Below are 27,989 nucleotides of genomic sequence, written 5' to 3'. Positions count from 1 at the left end.
GCACTGCAGGAAAAAAAAAGCTGTGTGGCTTTTTGTAAATCAGAATTTTTGTATGTATTTATTCAAACGTTGCACTTATGAAACTAATGCTGCATTCCAGAAGACTCAGAACTCTAAAATTTCCGACGTCCTACTGGAAACACTCCAAAGGAACAGCAGTCAGAGTCGGAGTAAACTTGGACCAAATCAGTCTGTCATACAACAATGGCAGGGCCCATGACAGTGCACATTGTAAATGGTAAACAATCAACAAACTGTAACAAAGTATATTTACCTTTATTTAAATTAGGTAATACATACTATCAGATAGTAAAACCTGTGCATAATTTTTCCTTCTCTGTCTCATTTATATTTGCAAGGAGGCTGGACTGCTGCGAGGTGAACTGTGTGTGCACTCGTTGCAGTCAGCCATATTTTTTGTTTACATTTATCATTGTGCAGCTGAACAATTGAGGTCTGAAGCTGAAAATTTCAACAGGGAAATACCACCCTCCGACTCCGACTGGAACATAGCATGAGAAGATGCACAGAATCAAAGATAGAAATGCTTCTGTACAAATGAATAGACCACTTTTAGCTTTTTAAATGTCAAAAATCCAAATGATAGTCGATATTTGTCAGGAATAGGGGTCATCAAAATCTCAGCGCTGGAAAACAGAGAGATTTGGACTGCAGCATTAATAGGAGACGGACTGTTTGTAAGAGTGAGGAAGAAAGAGAGAGACAGAGAGAAAGAGGGAGAAAAAGGACACAGCTGTGACTTGGTAAAAAGATCAGCTGCATGCCATTTCCTGTTGGAGAGGAGATGGAAAAGGACACACACACATACACACACACACACACACACACACACATGCACACACACTCAAAGAGCAAAAGACCTGTCATTTACTCAATTGTAACAGCTGAGGGGCTTTCTGGTTGCCACAGGCACCTAATTATGGATATATTCTCATTTGATTCACAGTGCATGACTCATGCTACTGTTCGAATTCATTAACAGTTCACTTTTTCTGCCTGGCACTAAGTGGTTGTGTATTACAGTGCAGTGCAGTCACTTAGCTGTAACACTTAGGCTGGGTTGCACCACCCAAGATTAATTTTTAAACCAGATTCAGTCGTGGTTTAATTGTAAATTGTGCTGCACCAAACTTTTAAAATAGCTTGAAAAGAAAGAAAGATTCAATTTAAACCTCTCTTTAATACTTACATTAGCTTTTGCTCTAAATCTAGTTTAAATTTAATTCTGTTGCACACTGTTTTTTAAATGGTTCCACTTTTTTAAATGACTGCCCCTTTTGAGATGTATTAAACAAAATGATGAAGTTCCTCAAAGAAACTTAAGGGACAGACTCAATCAAGTCAACCAACAGTTTTTCTCATAGGAGGAGAAATTAGCGTCTCTGCTGAGGTATCATGAATAGGCTAACTAGGCTAACTAACGTTTTAGCTAGCTAGCATAAAAAGTATTTTTTGTTGACTTTTAAGCTAGCTAGCTAGCAAACAATAGTTTTGTTTTGGGTTTTGTTAATGGTTTGGCTAGTTAGCAAACAATGTAACATTTTGTTAAGGAATTAGTAGGTCTCAACAGGCTTGAATTTATTTATTTAGTTATTTGTTTATTTATGAATTTGTTTATTTGTTTAGTTATTTACTTACTTTAATATGGATTTAAGCAGCTCAATATTGATTTAACTCAATAAACATGGATTTAATTTAGCTAAATGATAATTAGAATTAATTTTATATAAAATTTAACTTTGTTGGTGCAACCCAGTCCTCTGCTGTTTATGGAGAATCTGCTGAAGCATGAGTACCAGGGAATAAAACTTGTCAAAACAGTTCTTTCCGTCTATTGTGACTCTGGTGCACATTACCATATTTAGTATAATTGTATGCAAATACGGTTGTGTATCATTATTGAGCTGAATGACAAGATTCGTAGTAGAAACACACATGCACACACACAATTTTCCAAACATTAATAGGATTCCTCATTAGGACTCTGCAGGGAATCTGCTGCATGATTTCACCGTTTAAGTGTGTGTCTGTGTTTTCGGCCGTGAATGTCTCACTTAAGCAAGTTTATTATCCAGTGTTCTACTTATTTTCTGCTTCCACACCTGAGCCTGCTTCCTCCGCCTCCTCCTCCCGCTTTCTTTTTCCCACATAATTCTCCTCTTTTGCCTCTACAGTATGAACAGCAGAGTGCTCTATTAGCAGAAGCTGTGAAGTGAATTTGCGGTTCGTGGAAGAGTGAGAATTGAATGCAGCACAAGCTGTTTACCATGCTGATGGCTGTGCTATTATATTGATCCAGTAAAATGCCTCTGAAATGCTTTTCCTCCCTCGTCCTTCCACAACCTCCCACCGCCATCACATTCTCCTTCTGGCCTGTGTGTCTTTCTCCTCTTTTTTCCCAACACATTCTTTCTTTTTCACCCTTTTTCACCCTCCATCTCCTCACCCTTTCTCCCCCGTTGTCTCTGTAGAATATATGATGGACGAGATGGAGAAGACGAGTATCGTGGAGGAACCTATTCGCAAGTGTCCCATCCCTGCACCTCGAACCTCTGTCCCCTCGCCCTCTGCCTCCCCCTCCCTCAGACACAAGAGTGAGTAAACACACACACACACACACACACACACACACACACACACACACACACACACACACACTGATGTTACAACCACAATACAATAACTGGGATTCAAGGTTGCAATGCAATGTAAATCCAGCCATGGAGAGCAGCTCCTTCAGTGGAGAACAGCGGTTACTACCTCTCTGAACAGCCATACACGTTTCCTGTCCAGCACTGCCCCCTGTGGTGTGAACATGACATTGCAAGAAGCTGAGCTCCTGCTGATCCACTCTGCTGTCTCACTGACTGTCAGCAGATACCATAATTACCTCAGAGACTCTTAGAGGGGGGCGAGAGAAAGTGATTAGCGCAGTTTGCTCCTCAGAATGAGCCTGAATGCGACTTTGAACACATCAGCAGTGCAGAGAGGAGTCAGGGGACGTGTTTTGAAACCATTAGTTCTGTCTCCCTCATAAATCCAAGCTGAGCCTAAATGCAGACTCCTGACAAGCAGGTAAAGTGAAAACAAGTTTATTGTTGAGGCTGGCAGGTACAGTGAGATGATGAATGGCTGGAGTTTGTGGCTGAGGTGAGGGGGAGAACTCAGGAAATTGGTGCAGGAGTAGGAATCGAGTGACGTGACCAGGCTGGTGGGCTTAATTGGCTGGCAAGGTGGGCAGGTAGACAGGAACCCTGAGGACATGGAAAACAGATGTAAGGAAAAAATAAAACCTGGCAGGTAAAAACTTGCACGCAGGCATGAAAAGTGTGGCACATTGACAAACCTTGAATGCAGCAACGATCCAACGGTGACTGGCCATTGGTGCAGGGTTTTTTGTCGTCGACAGGTGTGCTGAATACTTGAGGCTTTCTTTGCATGAGCTAGCTTGACAAAACCCAGTGCCATGATGGTGGTTATCAAAATGTTTTGCTGACCCAGACTTTCTTTTTCTTCAGGCTCTGTGCGGTCACATAAAAAGGGCCGTTTGGTGGGTCATTTGACTTTTTTTTTCCCTCCATCTCCGTCAATAATTTTCTCCACTAATTGATTAGATGATTGGTTCCTGAAATGTCAGAAAGTGGTGGAAAATGTTGAAAATACAAGATTATGTTCTCAAATGTCTTATTTTGTCCACAAATCAAAGAAAGGAGTAAAGAAGCCAGACAATACTCACCTTTCAGAAGCTGAAATCAGAGAATTAAGACTTTTTTTCTTTAAAAAATGTGTCTCTTCCTTACATGAGGTAAGGAGGCAAGGGAAGGAATCAGGGATGTACAGACTTAGAAATGAGAAAGGCCTAGAGAGAGAAAGAACAAGCAGACAAACAAAGACCAAAACATGCCAAGCAACCCACACTTGAACTAAAAAGACTGAAAATAACATAAACACAGTCATTCCCATCAGGCAGGCTTCACAGGCAGGAGTCACGGAGGAGAGGTCATGACAGACGTCGTCTTCTTGTGTACCATACAGTTTGTTTTATTTTACCACTTTTGTACCAGAAGTTGCAGGGACTGGACTTTTTTCTTACTCCCCCTCCCTCTCTCGTCCTCCTCTCCCCAGATGATGCTGTGACAAGCGAGCTGTCCAAACTGCTCCATGAGATCAAAAAGTGCCGGGACAGGGACTACTCCTTCGAGGAGCTTTGCCACACCATCTCCTCCCACTCCATGGACAGCTTTGGCAGCGGGCGGCTCTCTGATGAGGAGCGCCCAGATCGACCAAACGGCACCCTGACGCGAGTCAGCAAGGTACAGAGCTCAGTTATGACACCAGCCTGGTGCTTTTAAAGGAGTTTGGTCTGTTGGAGAAGTGAACCATGGTGTATTATCTTTGGTCCTGGCTCTGCTTCTGTCTCCAAGGCATCTTGAGTTACAAAGTCACAACTGTTCTTTTTTGAAGAAAAAGAATATAATAGTCATAAATATGTTTTCATTAGTGTATAATCACCTGAAAACAAGATTCGCTGTGTTTCTGTTTCCTCAAAATGATCCGTTTACATTTACAGAGGGTGTAGGTCCTCTTTCATGGATGTCGCCATGTCGCTAGATGGCACTGAATCCTACACGCTGGTCCTTTAATGACAGAATATACAAATACTAGAAAGTATTTTGTACCTTTCTACTAAATAAATTATCAAGAGAAAGTTGCAAACATACACATATATTGCTCTCATTTCCTTTTACTTTAGTGTAGATGTGGCATTGCAACAAAACATTTTTATTGTTTTAATATACTTGTACAAAAACAATATTTTATTAGTGTCACACATGTGTGCAGCTGCTGAATTTTGTACTTGCATCTAATTCTTACTTTGTAGACTTTTTTGAAAACCCACACAGACCACCTGTTTCTGGCGTGGATGTCCTTCATTGATTTTCTGAGAGGTTTTTCTGTCACTACAAAGAGCCCAGATGTGTCACAGTGCTGTATTTGTGCGTGAGGGAATGCCCACTGATGCTTGTACTGAGTCTCTTCTGCCAACAGAGGGCAGTATCAGACAGACTGACACCACTGAGCTGGCTCATCCTATTGTGTATTCACATGTGGAATCACAACAGCTTCTGTTTGTTTTCTGCCTCGATTTGTTTAGAATTGTAATTATTATTGTGCTCAAGCAGACATTCACAGCCTGCAGACATTGTTTTTCTTGACCTTGCTTCTTCTTCTTTGGTGTCTTTTATGCTGAAATGCTGTTAGTCATATCTACTTTACTTGTTTTCTCTCTCAGTGACACACAGAGGGGAACTGATTAGATCTTTCTGGTTTGAATCCAGTCTGGGGGTGAAATGGCTGAGTTTTATCAGTGTTCACTGACCAGAGTATCACAGCTGCAGTTTATTTCTAACAGTCGGCGCAGCGTGACAAAGAGCTGCTGAGCATTTTCAATTCCTCCATCCAGGACGTCGACGCACCGCAGGACACAGAGGTCATCTATCACCCTGACCCCCCACCTGAGCCTTTAAAACACACAGTCACACACACGCACACACACGCACACACACGCACACGCACACACACACACACACACACAGAAACGTCCAAAGAAATGTGACTGTCTGCATCTGTGCTTCTCGCCTGTGCCTGCTTGTTACACTCGTAGACATAAAGGTGTTTACTAGAACCATAAAGGGTTCTTTGGCTTGTCCCCAGAGTAGAACCTTTTATAAACGGAACCCTTTCGAGAGTTCTACCATTAACCCAACACACCCACAACCATCTCTGAAAAGTTTCACCCAGATCCCCGAAGAGAGGTTCTGCACGAAACTGTTATATAGCGTAATGGTTCCGACTAGAACCCTCTCTTGAGGTTTGTGAACCTGTCCAACTTCTAAGGGTGCTAACAATAACACACCCAGGAGTTTCCACCAAGAACCCTTTTATATAGAACCCACCAGTGAGGTTGCCTTTTATTTAGAGCCCTCTCATATTCCAAGGGTTTAGAGAATCCTTGATGAAAGAATTCCAAAAGATTTCAAAAATTTCAGCCTTGCAGAGTTCTATCTATTTAAAAAAAAAAGTTCTTAATGGAACCTTTAGTCTTACAAAGAACCGTTGACAAACCCTTACCTACTTCAGGGTACAACCTCAGCCCTTCAGGAAGAACCCTTTTGGAGCCCTTACTCCTAAGAGTGCACAGCATGTCTGTTTCTATTTCTCTCCCTCTTGCTCACCTACAACACACACACTTGCCTTGGTGAACGAGTATTGTGACACTGATCCGCAGCTCATCCTCGTCCTCCTCATCCTCCGCATGAAAGTGAGTCGAGACATGTTTACGTACAGTACAGCAGGCGTTCAGACCTGCTGAGGCGATGCACACACATGTGCGTGTACGTTAAGCACACACGCCTCCTCTCATTGAGGCTGTTATTATCTCAAACCATCTTGTGTCCCTCTCTCTCTCTATAAGTACCAATTTGTATTCCATTACTGACATTCACAGTGTGTATGTGTGTTTATGTGCCCCCAGGCTGCTGTCTGTCTGTACATGTGGCCGGAGCCATTAGTATGTGACTCAACGTGTCTATTACACATGAATAAAACATGCAGGAACCTATGACAGCACACACACGCACACGCACACACACACACACACTCGGGGAGAACGCATTGCAAGCTTGACATGTTATTTTGGTACCAATTGTGTGTAAACGGAGCTGTAATGGAAATGTGTGTTTGTGTGTGCGTGTCCTGTATTCAAATGAGTTCTTCCAGTATGTGTGTTCATTGAGCTCCAGTGATGTTCATACGGTATTTTTTTTATTTACTCTCTTCCTGTAGACACACAAAGACTACTGCTATTATTTTCAAAGGATTAACCAATTAATAATTTAATTAGGAAACACATGAAGAAAATAATAATTACAGTTTTCCTCCAAAGTGACATCTTCAAATTGCTTATTTTGTCCAACCAAAAATTCAAATCCCAATGATTTACCAAGTATGCTCTTTAAAACTGTATAAAACAGACAAAAACAGCAATTTCTCATATTTGAGGAGCTGCAACCAATTTGGCATTTTGGCCTTTTGATTAATTTTCTGTTAATCAAAGAGATACAGTCACCATTTTCATCGAACTCTAGTGTTTTCTGGTTAGATATGCCTCTGAAGTAGTGTTGAGACTGAACAACATTTTACTAATTTTTACATTTTGTTAAAATGTTTAACTGCTGCTACTGCCCATCTTCTCTCTATCTTTCTTCTCTTGTCTCTTTCTGTAACTGGAAACTGAACCGTGTTTCCATGAGAGAAGCATGGTTACAGTAAACTGTGGGTAACATCGTCTTCTAGCGGAAGGAAAACTTTTGAATGTGTGGGGAAATAAATCTGCGTGAAATTTGTTGACCTGGTTTAAAAGAAACGTGTACTTTTGAAAGTCAGTTCAAATCGCAGGATTAATCAGAATTTTGGAGTCCTCCATTAAATTAACTATAACACTTCCTTATGAAGTTAAGAAAAAGAAATTCCTCAAAATAGTTCTGTCCCTTTAAGGGTTTCCCATGACAGCTAATGTAATATTGATCAGTAATGCATGCCTTAGTAATGAATAATTAATGGTGTTCTTTTTCTTGAACCATGTCTGATATCTGATTTTTACTGTAATGAAAGGGTATATCTATTGTTCATGCATACAGGGCAGCGTGTGTGTGCATGTATGTGTGTGTGTGTGTGTGTGTGTGTGTGAGTGAAGACTGCAGACCATTTTACATCAATCAATATTCCAGTGTTGCAGAGGGTCCTTTGCAATCTGGAGCGATTGGTGACCTTTTGGTTTCAGCCTCATTTTCTGCCTCCATCTCCAGTCTCGTTGCTGCCTTTGCTCTTCCCATCTGTCTTTCCCTCCCTCCGTATCCTCTCTTTGTGTTATTTCTCACAATTTCCTTCTTGCTTTAGGCTTTTCTCCTCAAGCACTTCTTCCTGTCTTTAACATGTCCTTCAAATTCCCCTCTCGAACCTCTCCATCTGTAACTTGTTTTCTTTGCCGTCACTCTTCGTTCTAAAGATGATTTGGTTGCACTTTATTTTACAGTGCACTAGTGAGACGTAACAAGCTGTAGTTTGTATCAAAGTAGACAAAAATTAGAAATAATTTGTTCTTTATTAGACTTTATTAGACCCTTTATTAGACTCTGATTAGACTTTTTCAGAAGGTGATTAGGGACTAATTTGATACAAAGTAAGGCTTGTTATGTCTTATTAGTGTACAGTCATATTAATGACTTTTCCTCTGTTGTCATCAGACCTCCTTCTCTCCTTTACCTCTTCTGTTGCCACCACTGTGATATCTGTTATGTGTCTATGTAATATGCTTTGACCTGCGTCCTTTGCTGCATCATATGGTTCACTGAGATATCAGGTGGTCTGCGTCTGCCCTCTGACATCTCATGCTACAGAGCCCATCCACACACCTGCCTCCTGGGAGCCAGAGTGCCCCAGGAAAGGACACTGTGTGCAGGTGTGTGTGTGTGTGTGTGTGTGTGTGTGTGTGCGCGCGCGCGCGTGTTAACATGGTTCTGCTGCTCTGCACCTTTCTCTTTTCTGTTTAACTCAGTGCTGTACCCAGAGCAGTGATGCAAAGACATTTCTTCTTTAGAGAAAAAAAACTGCAGTACAGTTGTGACAAAGTAAAACAAGATATCAGTGAAAGTCTTGATTTGCAGTGGGGACAAAATGAGTTATCTCACCCAACCAGCAGAGTTTTTGGAAAATAATTTACCAAACCATAATATGAAATAAGATGACTAATAGATGTATTATTTTGTATACATCACTGCTTGTTCATGTTTGTTCTGACAGTATCAAAACAGATTTATAAATGTTTTGCATCTGCATGTTGATTTTTTTTTAGGTTTTTTTTTAGGTATGCTATGAGGTAGCATATTATCACCTAGGGATGCACTGATTTATCGTCCAAACGTCGGCATTGGCAGATATTTGCCTTGTTGACTGCAGTCGACCTATCAGCAAATAATGACTTTCACAGATGGCTGAGACTGTTTATCTGTTGTGTTGCATCAATTTTGCACTCACTTAATGTTGTGTTGGTTATATGCGGTTGGACTCAGACAAGATACCAAGCTGCTGTTTCGGAGAAGAAGCCACTGACTAGACACAACTTTGGCACAAAAGGGGGCAACAATTTAAGATCATTTCTTAAACATGATATAGAAAATATGTTGCTTAAACAGTTGCTTACTTACACATCTGGCAAACATAGAGAAACATTAGCATTCATTTAGAGGGTGTTTATTTCTACCTGGTGAATTTAAGGCCAGTATTAACTTTCAATTTGGCTCCGTTTTGGTCCCCACCAACTTAAAACATCTGACTCTTGAGCTGCTAAACATGCTACTATGTTCACCAACTAGTCTGTCTGCATTTGGGTGCTGGGCAGGAAACCTACGGTGGGTTTATCAGAGCTTTTTAGCTTAAATCTGCTGCCTGCAGCTGCTGGAAACAGCACTATAACAGCAGTGATGGCAGGGACACGCAGGAGGTGGAAGCAGCACAAAGTTACGCTCACTTCCTCTTGGTGCCCGCTTGTGATCTGCAGCAGTTTTTTCAGCGTCTGTTCTACTTTTTCCGCGCACTGAGTGAATTTGGCAAGAAAACACACTGATAATCTACTATAAACAATATAAATTGTATATATGATAAGTGATCTGATAAATGATGAAATATGCATCCCATTCTTGCCAACTCTTTTGATTTCTCTGCCTGCCATTGTCCTGAAGTTTCAATTCCCAGATTTTTCTGCCCCCACATGACGACATCTGCCTATCCACTCTGTTAATTAGAAAAAGTGTCGCTAGCTTTTTGTGATTGTGTTTTTTAAATTATGTACTTATTCCACATATTTGTCAGTTTTGTCTAAACAAAGGGTGAGTGCGGTTAAAAAAGAGCAGAGTAGCAGAATCGCTTGTCGACAGGTACGGAGAAATGTGCTTTCTGGTATGAACAGGCTGCTGCAGGCTGCTGTTTACTCAAGAAATGACAAATCACAGCGTTTCCATCTCGTGTGTGAAAAATTATCAATTAAAGCACCTTTAATTCTCCTAAAGATTGCTTAAGTCTCTTCTCACACTGGATAAATAAACGTCTTAACTCTATATTCAGCTCCTTGTTTCATTTCCCGACAGCAACCGATTAAATTTCTCAGTGCACATAGCTCTTCAGACCTTTGACCTCCTCTCTAGTGGTTACTTACGTTGGTGATCTGGTAATTTAACATTTCTTTTATGTTTGTGCTCACAGCGGCCGACCCCGCCTCTTCCTCCAGCCATGGAGGAGGATGAAAAGAGTTGTGGCCCCACTGGATTCTGGGAGTCCCTGACACCCTGCAATGGCTGCCGCAACCTGGGCTTTTCCAGCCTGTCACAGGTACAGACACACACACACACACAAACACACAGCCCACTCTAACTGGACCACAGTGAATATTTTGACTGCTGATTTGCATTAAATTATGTTTTGCACATAATGGAGCTTGTACAGCACACTCATCATATCACTTCATAATCAACATATAAGTTTGTCACATGGTGTTGAATAATAATGCAGCACACACACTGACACACACATACACACACACATGCAGCTCCAGTACAGTAAAATTACAGGCTCGTAATATTGCCATTGTTCTGTGTGAATACTTTCACCGGTTACCGTGGGAACACAGTGAATGAGCCGTCACTAGAGAGACTGGCTCTCCTGGCAGCTCTGGATACTCTGTTCACCACCCGTCTCTTTCTTGCTCTCATGCTTGTTTCTGGCCATCTTTCATCTTCACCTTCGCTGTCTTTATTAGAATTTTTCAAAAGAAATCTCCTTATCTCTGCAGTTTTGAACCTTTTACCTTTTATGAGCAGGACTTAGTTCGTAAACTTTAAACGAACAGCATTCAGCTGTAATATCTGATACACTGAGATCACATGAAAGGAAAATCATCCCTGAGGGGGAAATGTGAATATTGCAGCAGCAAAGGAGTACACAGTAGAATTTAAATGTAACACCAGATTTCTAAGAGGGCCAATAGCAACATGAGTTTTCTGTCAGAAGACAGATTCATGTTGACAAAATATGGACAGTTGATGTCTGGTATCTTGTCTCTTACATCCTTAATGTTTGCTGGCTTTGCTCCGTGTTTGTAATGATGTTCCTGTTCCTCTTTCTTAATGTTCATTATCAAAACATCACACACTAACATATCTATATGCCACATTTAAAACTAGAAAACTGTTCTACTATCTTCCATTGTGATGGCTGACAGTCAGCGTCCACTGAGCCCTCTACCATCACAAAATTGTGCTTTAAAAACCACTCAGTGTTTGAGATAATGAGTCTCCTCAGAGCTGCTATACAGCAGAAGTTGTTGGCAGTGTTTGGTTTTCGACATATGGGAGACATATGATGTTACGTCTCCATGTCCATGTTAGTTACATTGGTTCACATTGCACTTGCCAGTATTTGTATTTATAATCGGTGTTAGTTACTTTAACTTACTTTCAAAATGTAATATACTACATGTTCGTGATTACGAAAAGTGTGGCCCTGTAAGTCTGAAGTTCTTACCAGCAAGTTCAAACGGGGATGAAAGCCAAGGCGATGCTGAGTTTAAAAATAGCCGTTGAGGAGAACTGTATGATTTCAGTCTGTCACCTCAACAAGACGGCTTTGAACTGGCTCCACAGTCATGACAAAAGAAAAAGGCACAACTCTGAAGTTTGTTTGTGTTTATTAGCCTAAAAGAAAATGACAGAGACAGATGACTCCAAACAGAGAAAGCTTAGTTCACCAGCCTCAGATCTTGTGTATCTCTCATACACTCTGTTCCAGAGTATAGAGGAGAGCAGGGACAAAAGTATAACTTTTTTCCATTTCCCTCCTCACGCAGAGATGTAATAATTTACAGTCCCAAAGCAAATGACCAAGCAACACATCCTCTTTTTGATTTTTTTTTTCCAATGCACTTATTTAGTGGATGAAGGGAACTGTAGTCATGTGGTGACACTGTTACATAGAGGTGTGCATAAGTAGCGCAGGAGATGTTATGAAACCCCATAATCTGAGTTGAATAGAAGAGGCCAGAGACTGGACCCTTGAGGAACTCCACATGTGATCTTTGTTGGCTTAAATTCATAATTACCAACTGTCACAAAGTAATCCCTGTCTTGTTAATAGATGTTGCCTTAAAAGTGTATAGCACTTCCATTTTTTATTTTTTACTTTCGAGGTGAAAAATCAGTCTTTCTGCTGTGGCGACATAGATTGAATTGGGCTGATTCTCAGCTGTGGACTCAATGATGAGGTGTATTTCATGTGGACGTCACGGCATGTTCCTGACTTCCATGCTACAAGAAAAAAGGTCTGCGTTGCAACTGTCCCTGCTGTACTGTCACACCTCTCCCCTACCCACTGACATGAACAGTATGAATTGTAGGAGGTAAGAATTGCAGTGCCTCTCGCATGTGTTACCTCTTGATTCCAGTCTGTGAAGTATCCTGTTGTAGCTTTTAAATTAAAACTGGAGAAAAGCTTAATCCAAATTCTCTTTCTTCACTTCCTTGTATTTCTGCTCCAGCTTTTCTTCCGTCCCTCTTTCCATCCTTCCTTCCTCTCCCCTGAGCCCTTCATGTTGCCTATATAAATGTGGTTAAGTGTGTGCAGATGAGATTGTTTAGTGGAGTGATGCGTGCTGGCTCAAGCAGCAGGACATCTGACATTTACAACACAACAGACCCTCTGTCTTGTATACTGGCAGCATGCCTGACTGACTGGCGCACTGCCTGGAGAGGTTTGCACCTGGATCTCTGTGTGTGTGTGTGTCTGTGCTAATATGTTGATGCGCAGAAAAAAACAGAACCTCTGTGCATGTTGGTCTTGAGCCTGAGCATATTTGGTGGCATCAGTACTGGTGTGTGCAAGTTTGGCGTGGCATAATTTTGAATTTGCGTGGGCGGGTTTGTGTGTGTGGGTTTTGTTGAAGGAGGAAGGAGCAGAGTGAGTGAGGAAAGAGAAATTCAGTTGCATAATTAAGTTAGCCCTGTGCTAATTAGCCTTGTGTAATTGTGAATAAACAGAGTCAAACATAAAGAGAAAAGCCGGTGTAGGATGAATGGACAAAGTGAGACATTTCTGTGCTGCAGTCACCCCCATCATTTCCATCTTATTCCTTTCTTCTCATCATCCCGCTTGAGATCTGTCAACCTAATTCTTTTTTAGCTTGTTTTCTATCATCCCTCTCTGTTCCATGTTCATCTGTCTCTCCATGCCTCATTTATCTTTCACTTTACATTCCTTCAGAAGTGTGTTAACCTTTGTATCGTTGTCTCAGCTCCCAGTTATCTGGTTGTCCAGCTGTCACTCAAGACCACCAGTCAAAGAACTGGACTTGTCTGCATTGAAAACTTCAGCTAGCTAAACTTAAGGTATACTGCATGAAACATCAGGTTAGATTTTTAAAATCTATATGAAGCCAAATGGATTTCTGTCGCCCACAAGGTATTCATGCTATCTAAAGACCCCAATTTCAAAAAGTTGGGGCAGCGTCAAGAAGACAGAGAAAGTGATTTGCAAATAATTGCATTATGTTTTTATTTATATTTTACACAGTGTCACAACTTTTTTGGAATCGGGGTTTGTATATTGTAGTCTTCCTTAGTTTGTTTATTTATATCATTTGATATATAAATAACCTACCTAAAGGCCACCAAACTGTTTTCTCAATCTGCGTCAAGGGATGGCATCTGACATCTCTGAAATGATTAGAAAAATTTTTGTTGTGCAACATGAGATATGTTGGTTTGTCTGCGTTTTTCTCACTGATTTTGAATTGGCTCTGTTGGAAAACTTTTTTCAGAAATGTCATGTTTTTTGTTGCCTGGGTCCAGACATTTCGAATCTGCCCACTCTGATTCTCTGAATCATCTGAAGATGGAAACTGTGTGCAACGAGTTGACAGTTGAGTCTGATATCAAGCAAATATTTTTGTGCACCAATTTTGTATTAAAAGAGTCATAATTAGAAGCTGATTGTGGATTTTTGGCTTGTGTTGCCAAGGAGAAACCACTGTAAACAAATCTGAAATCAGAACACCCACACAGTCCTAATACATCAATTTAACTGAGATTATGAGTGCAAACTCATGTTTTTTTTACCCAGTGTTGTTATTTATTTAGTCATGAATAATTAATGTTTTTATGGAAATACTTTAAGCAGCGTTAGCCGATTTTTTGGCCACTTTAGAGCAGCAGAAACAAGCTTTGGACAACACACTGACAAACAGTTGCCTGATTTTTACATCCAGCAGATATGGACCAACATTTTGAGTGGCTACTGGGTTGTCCAATATTCATTCCCCTTCAGGCTCTATTTTGGTCGCCAGTAACGTTGATCCAGCTCTTTAGCTGCTAAGTGCTCCACTTTGTTCACCAACTAGTTGCCAGCTGTGTCTGTCTGCTGAGATCTCCATGTACTTTAAAATACGGAAGTGTTTGAGTTGAAATAAGTAATTTATGTCTAAACTGCTGAACTACACTACATTTTATTTGGTACACCTTAAGCTGGGATCAGACTACAGGACTTTTGGGAAGATTAATGTTGGATTTACTCCTCCCAATGATCGGAAGAGAAATCTAGTCTGGGACCTTGGTTGGTACTGATGTTCGGCCCAGATTATCTGGTGAATGGCGCATGGGCGGCACAGTTGGACACAGCCTTTACATGTGGAGATTGAATGTTCTCCTCACTCACTATTTGGACTGCTGTTCTCATTTTTAGACATGCAGTTGTTACACATTGCTTCTTTATCTTGGTATTAAACTGGCAATTGAGTGTGTTTCTGTATTTGTATTGTGTATGTCTGTGTGAGCGTGCACATGCCTAAGCAGGTGCAGGCACAAATGTTTATTGTGTGTGAACACACGTGTGTGTGTGTGTGTGTGTGTGTGTGTGTGTGTGTGTGTGTGTGTGTGTGTGTGTGTGTACACAGTACACGTGTCAGAGGCTATATTTTGTTGTGGATTAGCCAAAAAAAACAAAGTGCATTCTGTTCCAAGCTAATGAATTTAGCATGTCATTACAGTCTGTCACATGTTTATGTTTGTGTGTGTGTGTGCATGCGGGCATACGTGCCTGCATAAGGAAGCTTCCCTCATTGTGCATCTTAGTCAGCAGCCGCAGGTTACCTCCCACCATTGCCACGTGAACGCTGACTGACGCCAGAGTGTGTGTGGAGGAGGTTTCCTCTGCGACGTCGACTTCAACAAAGAAGTTCAGACCTCACTTGTGGAAACCTTGAGAGCAAAACAGAGAGCAAAAAGATAAAGACAAATATTCAGATAAAAAGAGAGAGGTTGGCAGGGTTGCCAGGCAACCCAGAAATTCATGAGATATCAGGCGTGGGATGTCCACCATTGACAAATCTCAGTTGCCATCAGCACAGGTGCGTCAGAGGGCTGCACACACACACGTCAGCATTTCCCGACTGCGTCTCTCAGCTTCACTTTTCTCTTTTCTTCACCTTTACTTCTTGTTTCCTGTTTTTCTTCCTCCGCCTCTCTTCTTCCTCACTCAATTCCCCAGAAGACTTCTCTGTCTCCAGCTCTTTTCTGCTCTCTCGAGTGGGTGGCTGTTGACCTTTAATGTTCTCAGAGAGGGGAGTTTTAAGGAGTTGAGGGGCTGGGGGGGGGGGGGGGGGGCAGGTCTGTGTGGCACAGGTTCAGATCAGAAACCCATGAGGGCCCTTGAAGATGTTCAGGAATATCAAAGGCAGGTGTTTCTGAGAGGGCAGGGATTATGTGGAGAACTTTAGAAGCCTGTAAATGAAGGACTTCATGTGGTCTGTGGAGGACTGTGTGAGGTTATCGGTTTTTATGTAGGCCTGTTAAACAGTTTGGGATCATAAGTTTGCAAAAGTGCATAACAAAACTCACTTTGAATACTTCAGTATGGTCAAGACTTTGGCTGCAATAATAATGCCAAGATATATTTAAAATAATAGTTTGACTGGCTGTTTCTCCCGTTTGCAGTGATATTTGCAGAATATTTACCTGTGCAGACATCGGAGTGTTATTGATCTTCTCAACTTGCTCTCGGCAAGAGTATTTCCCAAAATGTCAAACAATTCCTGTGACGAACAAAAAGAAGAACACAAGATGATGAAGGCATGAAATGTGCAACAAGATTGAAGCTTCAGTATTCCATTTAAATGAACACTTGAACTTCCTGGAAAACTTCTTAGAAAACAGTGGCTGTGTCGGAAATCACTCTTTTGTTCAATCATTCACTAGACTTTTTTTTTTTCTTCCTTTTGATAATTGAAAAATGTGCAATAAATTCAAAAAACAAGTAGACCTTATATTTAGCTACAAAGGGGGCTGACTCCATGTGACTTCAGTTCAGTATTAATCCATCAGTGTCTAATGTTCCAGGCCAAACCAAGGGTGGATATTTCATTTCAGTGTTTGGGGAGACAAACACAGTAATTCCTACAGGGGACGGCAAATTTGTCACCCCCTGTTGTATTAATGAATATGTTTACAGTGATACATTGAGGGGGACAGATGTCTGGTTTTCCCCCATAATTTCCGCCTTTGAGCCCAACGTCCTGTTTAAACAGAAATCTAAAGACACTAACTTACTATTTTATGGTCATTCTTTGTTTCATTGTTTGTTACAGTAGTTTTTCTTATCAGTGCAAAATGCAGTGCAGTAATAGAATGTCTTAAAAACTGTACTCTTTACAAGCAGATCTGCTCGTAAAAAAGATAATTATCAACATAAAACTAAATGGAACACTAAATACAAGCCCATATAAAAAAGTAAATGTCTGTACTTGGCTCAACTGAACAGTTTTGCCACATAACTCTTATTTTTGGCTCAGGATAAAGAAGTTGAGAAACAATAACTTGACGCAAAATCACTAGACAACTATTTAGATGATCTGTTAATCATTTCAGTTATTTTTTAGCAAAAATGACAAACATTTGCTGGCTCCAGCTGCAGCATGTGAGGATTTCATGCATTTTTGTCACATTGATTATCTTGTAATCAATAATTGTTAGTTGCAGACATTTGTTTAATCTTCTGATAGTGCATGAAGCTCCACAGTCCATTTGTGTGTGTGTGTGGTGAGGAGCAGAGGGTGACACAGGAGTGGACTTTGACTCCTGTCCCCCAGGTCAGCTCAATTTATGTGAATTATTAACATTAAAATACCCTCTGATCCCAGCGCTGTTTCAAGTAGACAGACTGTTAAACCAAACTCCTTTCTAAAAGCAGGTGTTTTACAGTAGATGCATATATTTTCACAGTAAAAACTGTAGTTTCACCATCATTAAGAGTCTTCATATTAATACTGATCTACTGGAACAATTGGCACACATCAGCAACCTTAAGTTGCTCAAAAGTAGAGTCAACTTTGATTAAATAAAAAATAAAGTAATTCCCATGGAACCCCATTTCCCACAGGACTGCCGGAAAAATGTCAGCCTCTCGTGAGGAGTGTATTTATTGGGGCAAAAAAATCTGAATGAGTGTGTATTTAAGTTTTTTAATTGTGATAAAAGCATGTCTCTATCTTTGTTTTGTAGATTTTAATTATATTTTTGGTTAATTATTAAAAAAAAAATAATTTATTCTAACTCGATCCTATTCCTCTTTCTTTCTCTTGTGTTTCCTTTCCCCCCATTTCTCATTCTGCTGCTGTCTGTCTCTGCAGGATGTGATGCAGCTCTGCTCTGTGCTTACAGTTAGTTCTTGGTAATGGCTTTATGCCCTGTAGACTCTGCAGCTATACTGTCTGCCTGTCAGCCGCTTTGAACACACACACCTATAGCTGCTGTCAAATACTGTTTGACTTAAATGTATTGGCACACACATACAGTATGCTGCACTTAAGTACTTGGAGATGTTCACTGTGTGTGTTTGTGTGTTTTCGTGTATCTGTGCGCAGTCTGACTTCCCGCTGGAGTCCAGATATCTTGTCGTGCTTGAGGTAAACAGGAAAAGGGGGGGAAAAGATTGGAGAAAGAGGGGTAGGAGCTACACTAAAGAAAGATCATCAACAAGACGAAGTGCGCTCCACAGAAGTTCTACTATTTTATATCTGAACTCAACAACCACGGCACTGGTGTTGAAGTGCCCTCGAGCAAGCCCAAAACGCTTCAGAAGAGCCAACAGAGTGGCGGATTGAGTGCAGTCATTTAGCGTGGGTGTATGTCGAAACCAAGCTAACATCCCAGGGATTAGCACACATTCACAGACAGGTGACTGGGAGAGATAAGGGGAACACTTGCTTTCTGTGTCTTTATGTAAAAATGAATTAAAGATGTTGTAATTGGGCTTTTCTGTCCCTCACATTCAAACATGGACCTGCAGTAACATCGTTCTTGCTTGAGTCTTGATTTAAATGTGGAGTTAGTATTTCATATGAAACACTGTATTGTGGCCCCAGCTGAGGTGTAAATATTCAGAGATAATGATATTAGCACACAGTTGCTGTTTCTCTTCTTTATCTTGATCCTGGCAACATAATTATGGAAAGACAATTGGGAAAAAGCTCATTGTAATAAGTTTTTGTCATTTTGAGTGATTTATTTACAACTAACAGGTTTGTTGGGAGATATTGAGGCGGCAGCTGGGTGATGTAGCGCTACCCTACAGGGATCAATAAAGTTTAATTTAATTTAATCTGAGATTTATGAGTCACTGGGAAAGAGTGGGTCACTGTTAGAGCAAGAGTTTAGTGTCTTGGGACATTTTTGCTTTCTTGCTGAGATAAGGCGATTGGTGCTGTTGCCATGTTTTATGGTAAAGATGAAGCTACAGCCAGAATCCGGTTAGCTTAGTTTAGCATGAAGACTGGACACAGGGAAAATGCCAGTTCTCTGTTGCAGAATTCAAACCTAACTTCTGTTTAAATTACTAAATCCAAGTTTAGTAATGTACCAAAGTTAAATAGTTTAATCAACATGAGGCTTGCATTACTTTTGTAAAATAAATAAATAAAACATAAACTTGAGTGCTGTTTGGGCAAGTATGAAAGAGCAGGGAAGACCATTAACTTTTGGCTGCTCTGTATTCCTTAACATATTGCATTGTCTGCTAGCTAGTTAAAAACAAACAAACAAACAAACAAACAAACAGACATGTTGTGTGCTAGCTAGCTTGAGCCAAAATAGCTACCTAAAAAGATTAATTAATAAGTTTAGAGAACTAAAATGAGTTTTAAAGAGAGGTTTAAATGGAATATTTCTTAATTTAAAGATATATAAAAAGATTTCATTGTAGAATTTTCACCCTTTCCCAGTACATGTAGGTTTTCAGTTCATGAACGTTGTAACTTTTGGTTGCCTAAAAATGTCTTGTTCATTAGTACATTTTATTTTAATATTTTTTTCGCCAGCCAGTGACCTGAATTACAGATGCACCTTCCTGACCAAGCTAGGGAGCTAGCACTTGCCTTAGCCAATAGCTTATTCGTTGCTATGCTAAAGGTGTCTAGCCCTGCTGGGCTGGTAACCTGTGTTTGACTATCCACCACTCGCCACACGCTCTCGTCCAAATATGGTCCCCTGTCTCAAAAGACAAGATGGTCACGGCCAAATACTGAAGTTGAGGCTTCAAAAGGGTAGTCCAAAAACAAATTTCTTTCATACAGTCCATGCATTCATAGTTATCTGCCTACCTGTACATCTGAAGCTCACTAAGTAGCCCTAAGCTTTTTGTTTGTTTAAACACAACTTTGGAGCTTTTATACTAAGTTAAGCTAATGTTTCCTGGCTGTAGTTTAATACTTAATGGACCAGGTATGAGAGTGACACTGATCTTCTCATTTACCTCAAAGCAAAAAAGCAAAGAAACACTTTTCTTAAAATGTCAGATTATTCTTATATGGGGAGCTCAGCGGGAACAAATGAAGACATTTTAAAAGTCACAGGAAGTTCTATGAATCACTACTTGTGTTTCTGAGCTGCAGTTTAATGCCAAGGACCATGTTTTTTTTTTTTTTCTTTCAGAGTTATTATGTGTGACAGGTCAGTGGTGCTTAACGGATTTCTGAAGGAGAATGACTGCGTGACAGATAATGTGGGGTCTAATGTTCCAATTCATTCTTCTCTTTCTGACCTTTCTTCCTTCACCTCACTTGTCATTGTCTCTTTCTTTTGTCACTGTCAGTCTTTGTGTCAGTCTCTGGCTGAATTGAACATCTATACGTGATCCATGATGTCCTTACAGATATTGACAAAACCACCCAAGAACCATTTGAACTGGATGGTTTTATTGGGAAAGATATGGTCAAAGATGTCACATATATATTGTATTTTTTTAGTGGTTAGAATGACAGTTACAGAACCTATGATACCTCTGTAAAAACAAGAAAAGTGCTTTAGGGAATCCCAACACAGCCTACACTATATTTCACTACCCCCAAAACAAAGCCCATCAAAAACATGGGCAGTTCAGCTGTCATGCTGTGCTGTTGGTACATCAGCAAGGTGTGTGTCTGTGTGTGTGTGTGTGTATTCAAGGTTGCTATGAATCTGGCGGGAGCCGTAAGCATCTTCTAAAACAATTCCCTGTGTCATGATTGAGATATAAAAAGCAGAGTTTCTCATAAAAGTAATGAATAGGAAGTCATTTTTAGCACTCTGGGCTGCTGCTAAATGTACTGCCTGATCCACAAAGAACAAAAAAACTCATTCAGCAAAACAAGAGAGTCACACAGCGCCTCGCCATTTCATTATTCTGCTGTTTTTAGTCCTGCTTATGGAAAGCAGTAAAATGAATACCACACAAATGTGTGTTAAAATTGGATTATGAAAATATGATTTTCTACTGCAAACATTATGTAGTTCCAGTGTTTCTAAATCACTTTCTGGCAGATGTGCAGCACACACAGAGAAACAGATGACTGTTTTATTGCATGAAATGAATCCAAGTGAAAGTCAGTTCAAACCTATCTAGTCTTTTAGGAAAACCTGGACATTTTTTAAGGGTTGTATTTCGATATTCTGCGTGACAATATTGTATCGATACAGTGCAAAGTATTCAGTTTTTTTTTTAAATAATTACACAAAATATTTATATTGCAAATGTGAATTAAAGTCTGGTCCTTAAATAATTTTAAAAATGTTTTTTCAGTCCACCAGATTGTGCTGAGTTTTTTTGTGGTGACGTCAGCAGAGTTCATGGTCAGCAGGATTGTTGGTCAGTCTGTACAACCAAATTTGATTGTTTGGATTTGAATATATATAGATCACTACTGAGAAGCTACAGAAGGATGCAACTTAAACTTTAAACTCTTATTGCTACATGTAAAACATCTATGCAGCACATTGTATCTGAGCAGCTTCTTAAGGTGGCACTCCATAACTTCCTCTGAAGTTGTCAGGCTTGCAGTTAGACACAGTAAAAGTTGGGTCACACAGCCGTGGCTCTCTGTCGGCAGCTTCTCGCTCTGGCTGGTTGCCGTGTCTGTGGGATTAAGCGTGGAGCCAGGGGAAGCCACAGTTTGAGCTGAGCTCAATACAGAAGCCATCATGGAGAATGTGAGGGGTGTTATTTTCTGAGGAGTGACTGTCGGTGTCCCATGGGTGGCTCAGCTAGCTGATTTCTGTGGGATTAGCCAGCCATGGAGGGAAATCCAATTCTGCAAGGCAATCCCTGCTTGCTGCTCTGACCAACCTGCGCCACTCTCTTCATGTGTCACTCTCTGCTTCCACTCTCTCGCTGTATTTCTCATCTGTTTTTTTTGCCATTAACCTTTTTATATTCTCCATTTCTGAGTTCAGTTAAGCATTTCTGGAAATGTGCTCATTGGCTTTCTTGCGAATAACCAAAGCGAAATAAAAACACAGAAATATAAAATAGACAATCTGTGATTTTAGAAAGAGTTGGATGCAGTGACTGTGAGTCTTGCCAGATTTTAAGATGCTGCACAGAAGCGTTGGGTGGATGAATAAACTGCTGATTGTCTTGAAAAAGCTGCAAAACTAATGATATTCCCATCAGACTCAGCTGTACTTGGTATTTAGTGCTAATTAGCATGCTAGGAAAGAAGGCACGTATTTTCCTGTATTAGTTTGAGTCAAGGAGTGGGCTGTTTTCTGTCTCCTTTCATTTTTTAAATGCTGCAATCTTTCTTCATTTTCCGTCAATGTCTCTCCAGTATTGTCCTCTCATGACTCCATTTCTCCCCTCATTGAGGGCCTCAGAGGGTCCATTGTCCTCTCTTGTGTCCACCCCTCCCTTTTTGTCTCTAATCAAATAGCCTCCATAAGGAAATGCCAGCAAATTATAGCCTCCATTCATATCTGATGGCCTATGAACTCGGTGTACAGTGAGGCTGTGAGCTAAGTTGTGACTCTTAGGCTGGTTTTACGTCGTTGAAACTTGCACGCGGCTCTAGTTGGTAGAAACTCAGTTGAGACTACGTGGCGATTGAGTTGGATGGTGTGAAGCTCTCTGCAACACAGTTCAACAACTTGTCTGAATCTCAGCTGCAACAGTTGCAAAACTCTCAGCTTTGTAAAATTTTTGATGCAACAACCAGTTTAAAAAGCAGATAACGTGACATCAGATTTTCACCAACAAACACAAATAATAAATAGAATAGACTGCAGGCAAGTCAGTCTAGTACCTGAACTCTTCTACTACTAAGTCACACTGCTAACACGTGCAGAATGTGTCTTGTCATTGTGTTGCTGAAATAAGCAGGAATGTCTCCGAAAAAGACGTTTGAATGGCAGCATGTGTTGCTCCAAAACCTGTATGTACCTTTCAGCATCAGTGTGGCCTTCATAGATGTGACAGTTACCCATGATGCCATGGGTACTAACAGGCACCTGTACCATCACAGATGCTGTCTTTTGAAGTTAGTGCTGGTAACAATCTGGATGTTTCGGTTCCTCTTTAGCCCGGAGGACACGACGTCCAGGATTTAGAAAAGCAATCTGAAATGTGGACTTATCAGACCACAGCACACTTTTCCACTTGTGTCAGTTTATCTCAGATGAGCTCAGGCCCAGAGAAGTCTGCAGCGTTTCTGGATGTTGTTGATACATGGCTGTCACTTTGCGCAGTAGATTCTTTAATGATATTATGGATTGTAGATGGTGAAATCCCTAAATTCATGCTTACTGAGAAACTTTGTCCTTAAACTGTTGGACTATTTGTCCATGCAGTTTTCAACAAAGTGGTGAACCTCACCCCATCCATGCTTGTGAATGACTAAGCCTTTGGAGGATGTCCCTTTAATACCTAATCATGATACTATCACCTGTCACCAATTTTTACCTGTTAAATCTTCCAAAATTTCCAAAAGTCTTTTGTTGCTGCTGTCCCAACTTTTGTGGAACGTGTTGCAGACATCAAATTCAGAAGGGTATATTTACAAAAACAATAAAGTTAATCAGTTTGAATATTAAATATCTTGTCTTTGTACTGTATTGCATTATTTATGTTTTATTTACATTTTACACAGTGTCCCAGTTTTTTGGATCAGGGTTATAGTTGCATGAAAGTTTCAGCATGTTAAGGGTTAGAGACTGAGAGGAAGACGGAATCACAGGATTTAAGACTGTCAGATAGAAGTTCCTTGGACGTGACCAAAGCAACTGCACATTTCCTATTTGGGTTATCAACTCAACTCACTCTCTGACACACACACACACACACACACACACACACACACACACACACACACACACACACACACACACACACACACACACACACACACACAGGATATTACACAAGCAGGCTGAATTTTGCATACACAGAGAAAAACACACACATAAGTATGTACATAAGCTCTCACATAATCTCACACGTTTACTATATCTGCTGCAGATGCATATACAAACGCCACAGATATAATCACACACCGTTAACATACAATCCTTTGGTCACATGTGCCGGCGCCGTCACACACTCTCACACACACTCAAACGTTTAATCTGGCCTCTGCAGTTGGACGGGAGCTGCATACGACCTGCTAATTAGTGGCCAGAGGAGGCCTCTGTTTGTCTGCTCTCTTCCTGTGCAGCTCAGACACAAGTTTCTCTGTGTCCCATCTCTGCCCTGAAAGATAGAGAGGGAAGGAGGGAGGGTGGAGGGAAATGAATGAAGAGCGAGTGTGTTTGTTTGTTGGAGGGGACTACTGCTCATATCGAACCGCTTGAAGCCTTTTTCTCCCACTTTTTAAAGCTGTCTGACCCCCCTCCAGGCAGGGAGGAAGAGCGAGGATACATCAAACTATCAGGTAGCTAAACCTGTTGTCACACCGCCGGATTAATTTCCAGATTGTGGTTTGAACCCAGGCTTCACTGCGAACTTGTGCGTGAGGGATTTCCTTCCACTGACCGTCCTGTCCGAGATGGAGTGCAGAGTAGTTTTCCGCTGGCGAGGGAATTGCTCACTTTGATGCAGCCGAATTGGATATTTAGCTCATTTTTCTTGCTGTCCTGTGTGTGAGAAATCAAGCGTTTTCTGTGTGTCTTTCTCATGTTTGTGTGTGTGTGTGAGGAAGTCCCTGCTCCTAACTCGCTGCACTCCCACTTCCTCTGCTTCCCTTCCCGCAGTACGAACTCATTTTCCTCTTCCCGCTCTGTCTCTCTGTCTCGTGCTCGTCTCCTCGGGATTCTCTGCTGACACAAACTCCAAAGTAAGTGTTGAGTCTGATCCTGGCCTCTTTGATCTACCTGTGTTTGTTTCTTTCCATCTGGGCGATGGCTTCTGTTACTCCCCCCGTCAGCTTTGGCCTTCGCTCTTTCTCTTTCTGTTTCTTCCTAAGCTGTTGGGATGGAAGCTGGAGATCTGAAGTGACAGGAATAATGACAGATGATGTACTATAGTGGTGAAATAGAGAGAAAAAAGAGTGAGAAGTTAATTTTCATTACACGTTATGGGTGATTTCTCATATCTCTGTCCCTTTAAAGATAATTTCAGGCACATTTCTCAAACATTTCCTGCTTTTAATCTCTTTCCTCTTGCTCATTTTCATTTTAATTTCTTCATTTCTCCCTGTAGACTCTACAAAAGAATCTCTTTCCTGAGTTATCATTTTTCAGTCCTTCTATTAATGATGCCACTGTACCTGTGGCATTTTAAAACTTCCGAATTTCATTGTTAATTCATGGTGGCATCTGTAAACAAATGAGACCCTGGCTGAGACAATTGGTAGCCTCAATCTCGCGGGTCTCTTTCATCAGAAACATTACTGTAGAGGTAATGTTTTACATTCAAATCAGGCCTGAATTTCCCATTAATCTCTTCACTTATTGTGGCAAAGAGAATTGTTTATGTTTCCATTTTCCACCTACTTTCACTTCCAGTAACTTAGGAACTTTATCTCCATTTGTTCTGAAGAACTGCACCCTCCTCCAGCTTCGTGCCATGAGGTAATCTATTGCATTTCCTGCCACTGTCACACACTCTGTGGCATGTTTAAATTCACACAAGGGACAGGGTTGCTCAGAGAAATCAGGTTATGCAGGAAATAGGACAAGACATTTACAGCAAGTCTTTGTTTACATGCTGTAATTAGGGTAGTAGTGGAAGTGATACAATATGTTGAACTCAAAAAATGTAAACCAGCTTTGCTCTCTGGAGTCTGTTTTGTGATGATTTCAGTTTTAGTCCAACTTTGGATGCAGTCATTTTGAATGTGAGAATTATATTTATTTACAGCTATGTTGTAACTGCCAGTACATTTTGTAAGACATAATAGCCAGAGATTACATCAATATCTAAACAAAGAGTCATGTATAATTCCATTAATTCTAATTTGCATGGTTATCTCAGTCAGTAACATGAAGTTTTTTTTATTACTTAATGAAATGCAAAAATAAATGAGGCTATGCTGTAGATTTCAGAGCTCGACTTGTGTTTAACGTGTGACTGCATGTCAGGGCTGAGCCTAACTTTTTTAGAAAAATGCTAAAAAAACAGCAATCAGTTGAGAGAGGGAGGCAAAGTGGGCATGCACAGGATTTCTGCTTTTTGGGGTGTGGCCTTGTTGCTATGGGTGGCTAGTAGGTAAAGAGACACCAGACCAGAGTGAGAGAGACTGAAGAGAGACTTAACATGGCTCAGCAGTGATAAGAGCCGGTAATCAGAGCTTACCAACCATGGTTAGCTGCTGTCAGAGTCTCCCTTTGGCAGTCACTAGAAAAACATTTGTGGCCCTTTTTGAGAAAGTCTTGGTGTTTGACCTGTATTGTAGCTAGCCAAGCTAATGCTAGCAGCTCAGAGAGGCTGACAGACTCTCCTGTGTGTGTCTATGGGAGAGTGTTGTACACCGTATTCCCATTTTTGGTCTTAATAAATTACATGGTATCAGAGCTGTCCAATTTTACAGATTAATCGGCCGACCAATTAATCACATCTTATTTCCAGGTGGTACACTAATGAAAATATTTATGAACGTTATACTCTACTTGTACGATAATCTGCCTGTAGATAGTTATAAATCATCTGGAGGTGAACTCTCATCTCCAGCATCACTCTGCTGTCCTGTCCAATAGAAAAAATGTTGCCAGGGAACATAATCCAGTCAACTGTGAAAGCAAATTAGAAGTATATGTAGTTTTTAGAGGACAGGATGGGTCACAGTGATACTTCTACTACTACTACTATCTGACATCTTATGTCATGGACATACATACATATATGTATAAGTCTCATTAAAAATCCAGTTAGGTGTACAGTATACATGCTGTCTGCTGGAGAAATCTAAATGGGGACATCAGGTTTCTCTTATCCTCTACTGCAGTTACGGAAACCATAACGAGGCTAATCAAACAAAAGCTAACAATCTTGATGGTCTCAAGTCAGAGTTATTCTAAAGTTTCACAATGAAGCTAAAGATGATTCATTGCACCTTTAATCTGAGCTGTCACATGAGTTCATAACTCAGAGTAGAGTTATTTTTTTGTCCCTTGAACGGAGCGGTGAACTAGCAGCAGGTCTTAATGGCTCCATCAGAGCCTCTCCATCAGCTCTGTGAGTGAAATCTGCAGCTAACCAGCCTGTCACGTCAAATCAGCATCAGCAGAGGCAGGGCCACCTGCGGAGTGAAAGCAGAACAGACTGACTGACTGGCTCTCCATTAACTCTTAATGGCTGGTCTAATTGAGTGCTGATGGAGATAGGGGTGGGGGTGGGGGGTGGGGGTGATAGTTTGTAGTCCTTTTAATAAAGTGCGGTGTAAAATAAGTCTCCGATTGAGTGCAGAGAGTGTAAGTGAGAGAAATCATCAAGGGAGTGATTGCTCTGTCAGCCAGAATGATTAATCCATTCTGAGTGTGCTCTGTGTGTGATTGATGGCCTGGTGCAGTCTGGGTAATGTAGTAGCAGATGATGACAGGAAGAGTAATGGTTGTTGAATGAGGAACAGGAGAGGTCAGAAGATATTCAGAGGGTTGAGAGGTGTGTGCAGTGCAGGGTTGAGAACAGGTGTAGCTACACCCACAACTCATCGCCATGGTGACAAGTTTACCAGTGACCCCATTAGGAAGGGTATAACCAAGGGCAGGTTGCCAAGTGACACTCCAGAAATGATGATAGAGTGTTGCGTTCTGGGAAAAGGCAGACATCCAGAGGCTGCGTCGCTGCAAAGAAATGTTTTGTCTCTTTGGCTGAAATGACGCTCACCCCCGTAACCTTTTCCCCTGCTTCACATCACTCAGTCTTGTTTTTCATTCTTTCTGGGTACACCATCTGCCTCAGAGATAAGGGACCTTTTGGTCCTCATCTCTCTCTGGGAGCCCTTTGGGGCTCAACCTTTTCACCAATGCTGCAACAAAGTGCAATCTGAAATTCTCCTCCAATACTCCAAGAGGACACTGTTGTTATATAAAGCTCCCAAAGAGACATTTCCTTACATGTTACTCTGAATT

The 27,989-nt window shown here is 40.9% G+C and overlaps 1 protein-coding gene across 2 annotated transcripts in view; it reads left to right on the top strand.

Moving 5' to 3' along the window:
* The window catches only part of anks1b (ankyrin repeat and sterile alpha motif domain containing 1B), a 297,352-nt gene that overhangs the window by 119,961 nt on the left and 149,402 nt on the right, over window positions 1-27,989 (top strand). For both annotated transcript variants that reach the window (XM_084710483.1, XM_084710482.1), the window contains exons 8-10: window positions 2,493-2,615; window positions 4,147-4,334; window positions 10,342-10,467. In XM_084710483.1, coding sequence (XP_084566609.1) covers window positions 2,493-2,615; window positions 4,147-4,334; window positions 10,342-10,467 — 437 coding nt within the window. The remainder of the gene's footprint in view (window positions 1-2,492; window positions 2,616-4,146; window positions 4,335-10,341; window positions 10,468-27,989) is intronic.

This window comes from Lutjanus erythropterus, chromosome 22 (assembly GCF_056507025.1).
Source record: "Lutjanus erythropterus isolate fLutEry1 chromosome 22, fLutEry1.hap2, whole genome shotgun sequence".
Classification (NCBI taxonomy): Eukaryota; Metazoa; Chordata; class Actinopteri; order Lutjaniformes; family Lutjanidae; genus Lutjanus; species Lutjanus erythropterus.
The sequence above is the reverse complement of the archived record's forward strand: the minus strand, read 5'-3'. Positions and strand labels throughout refer to the sequence as shown.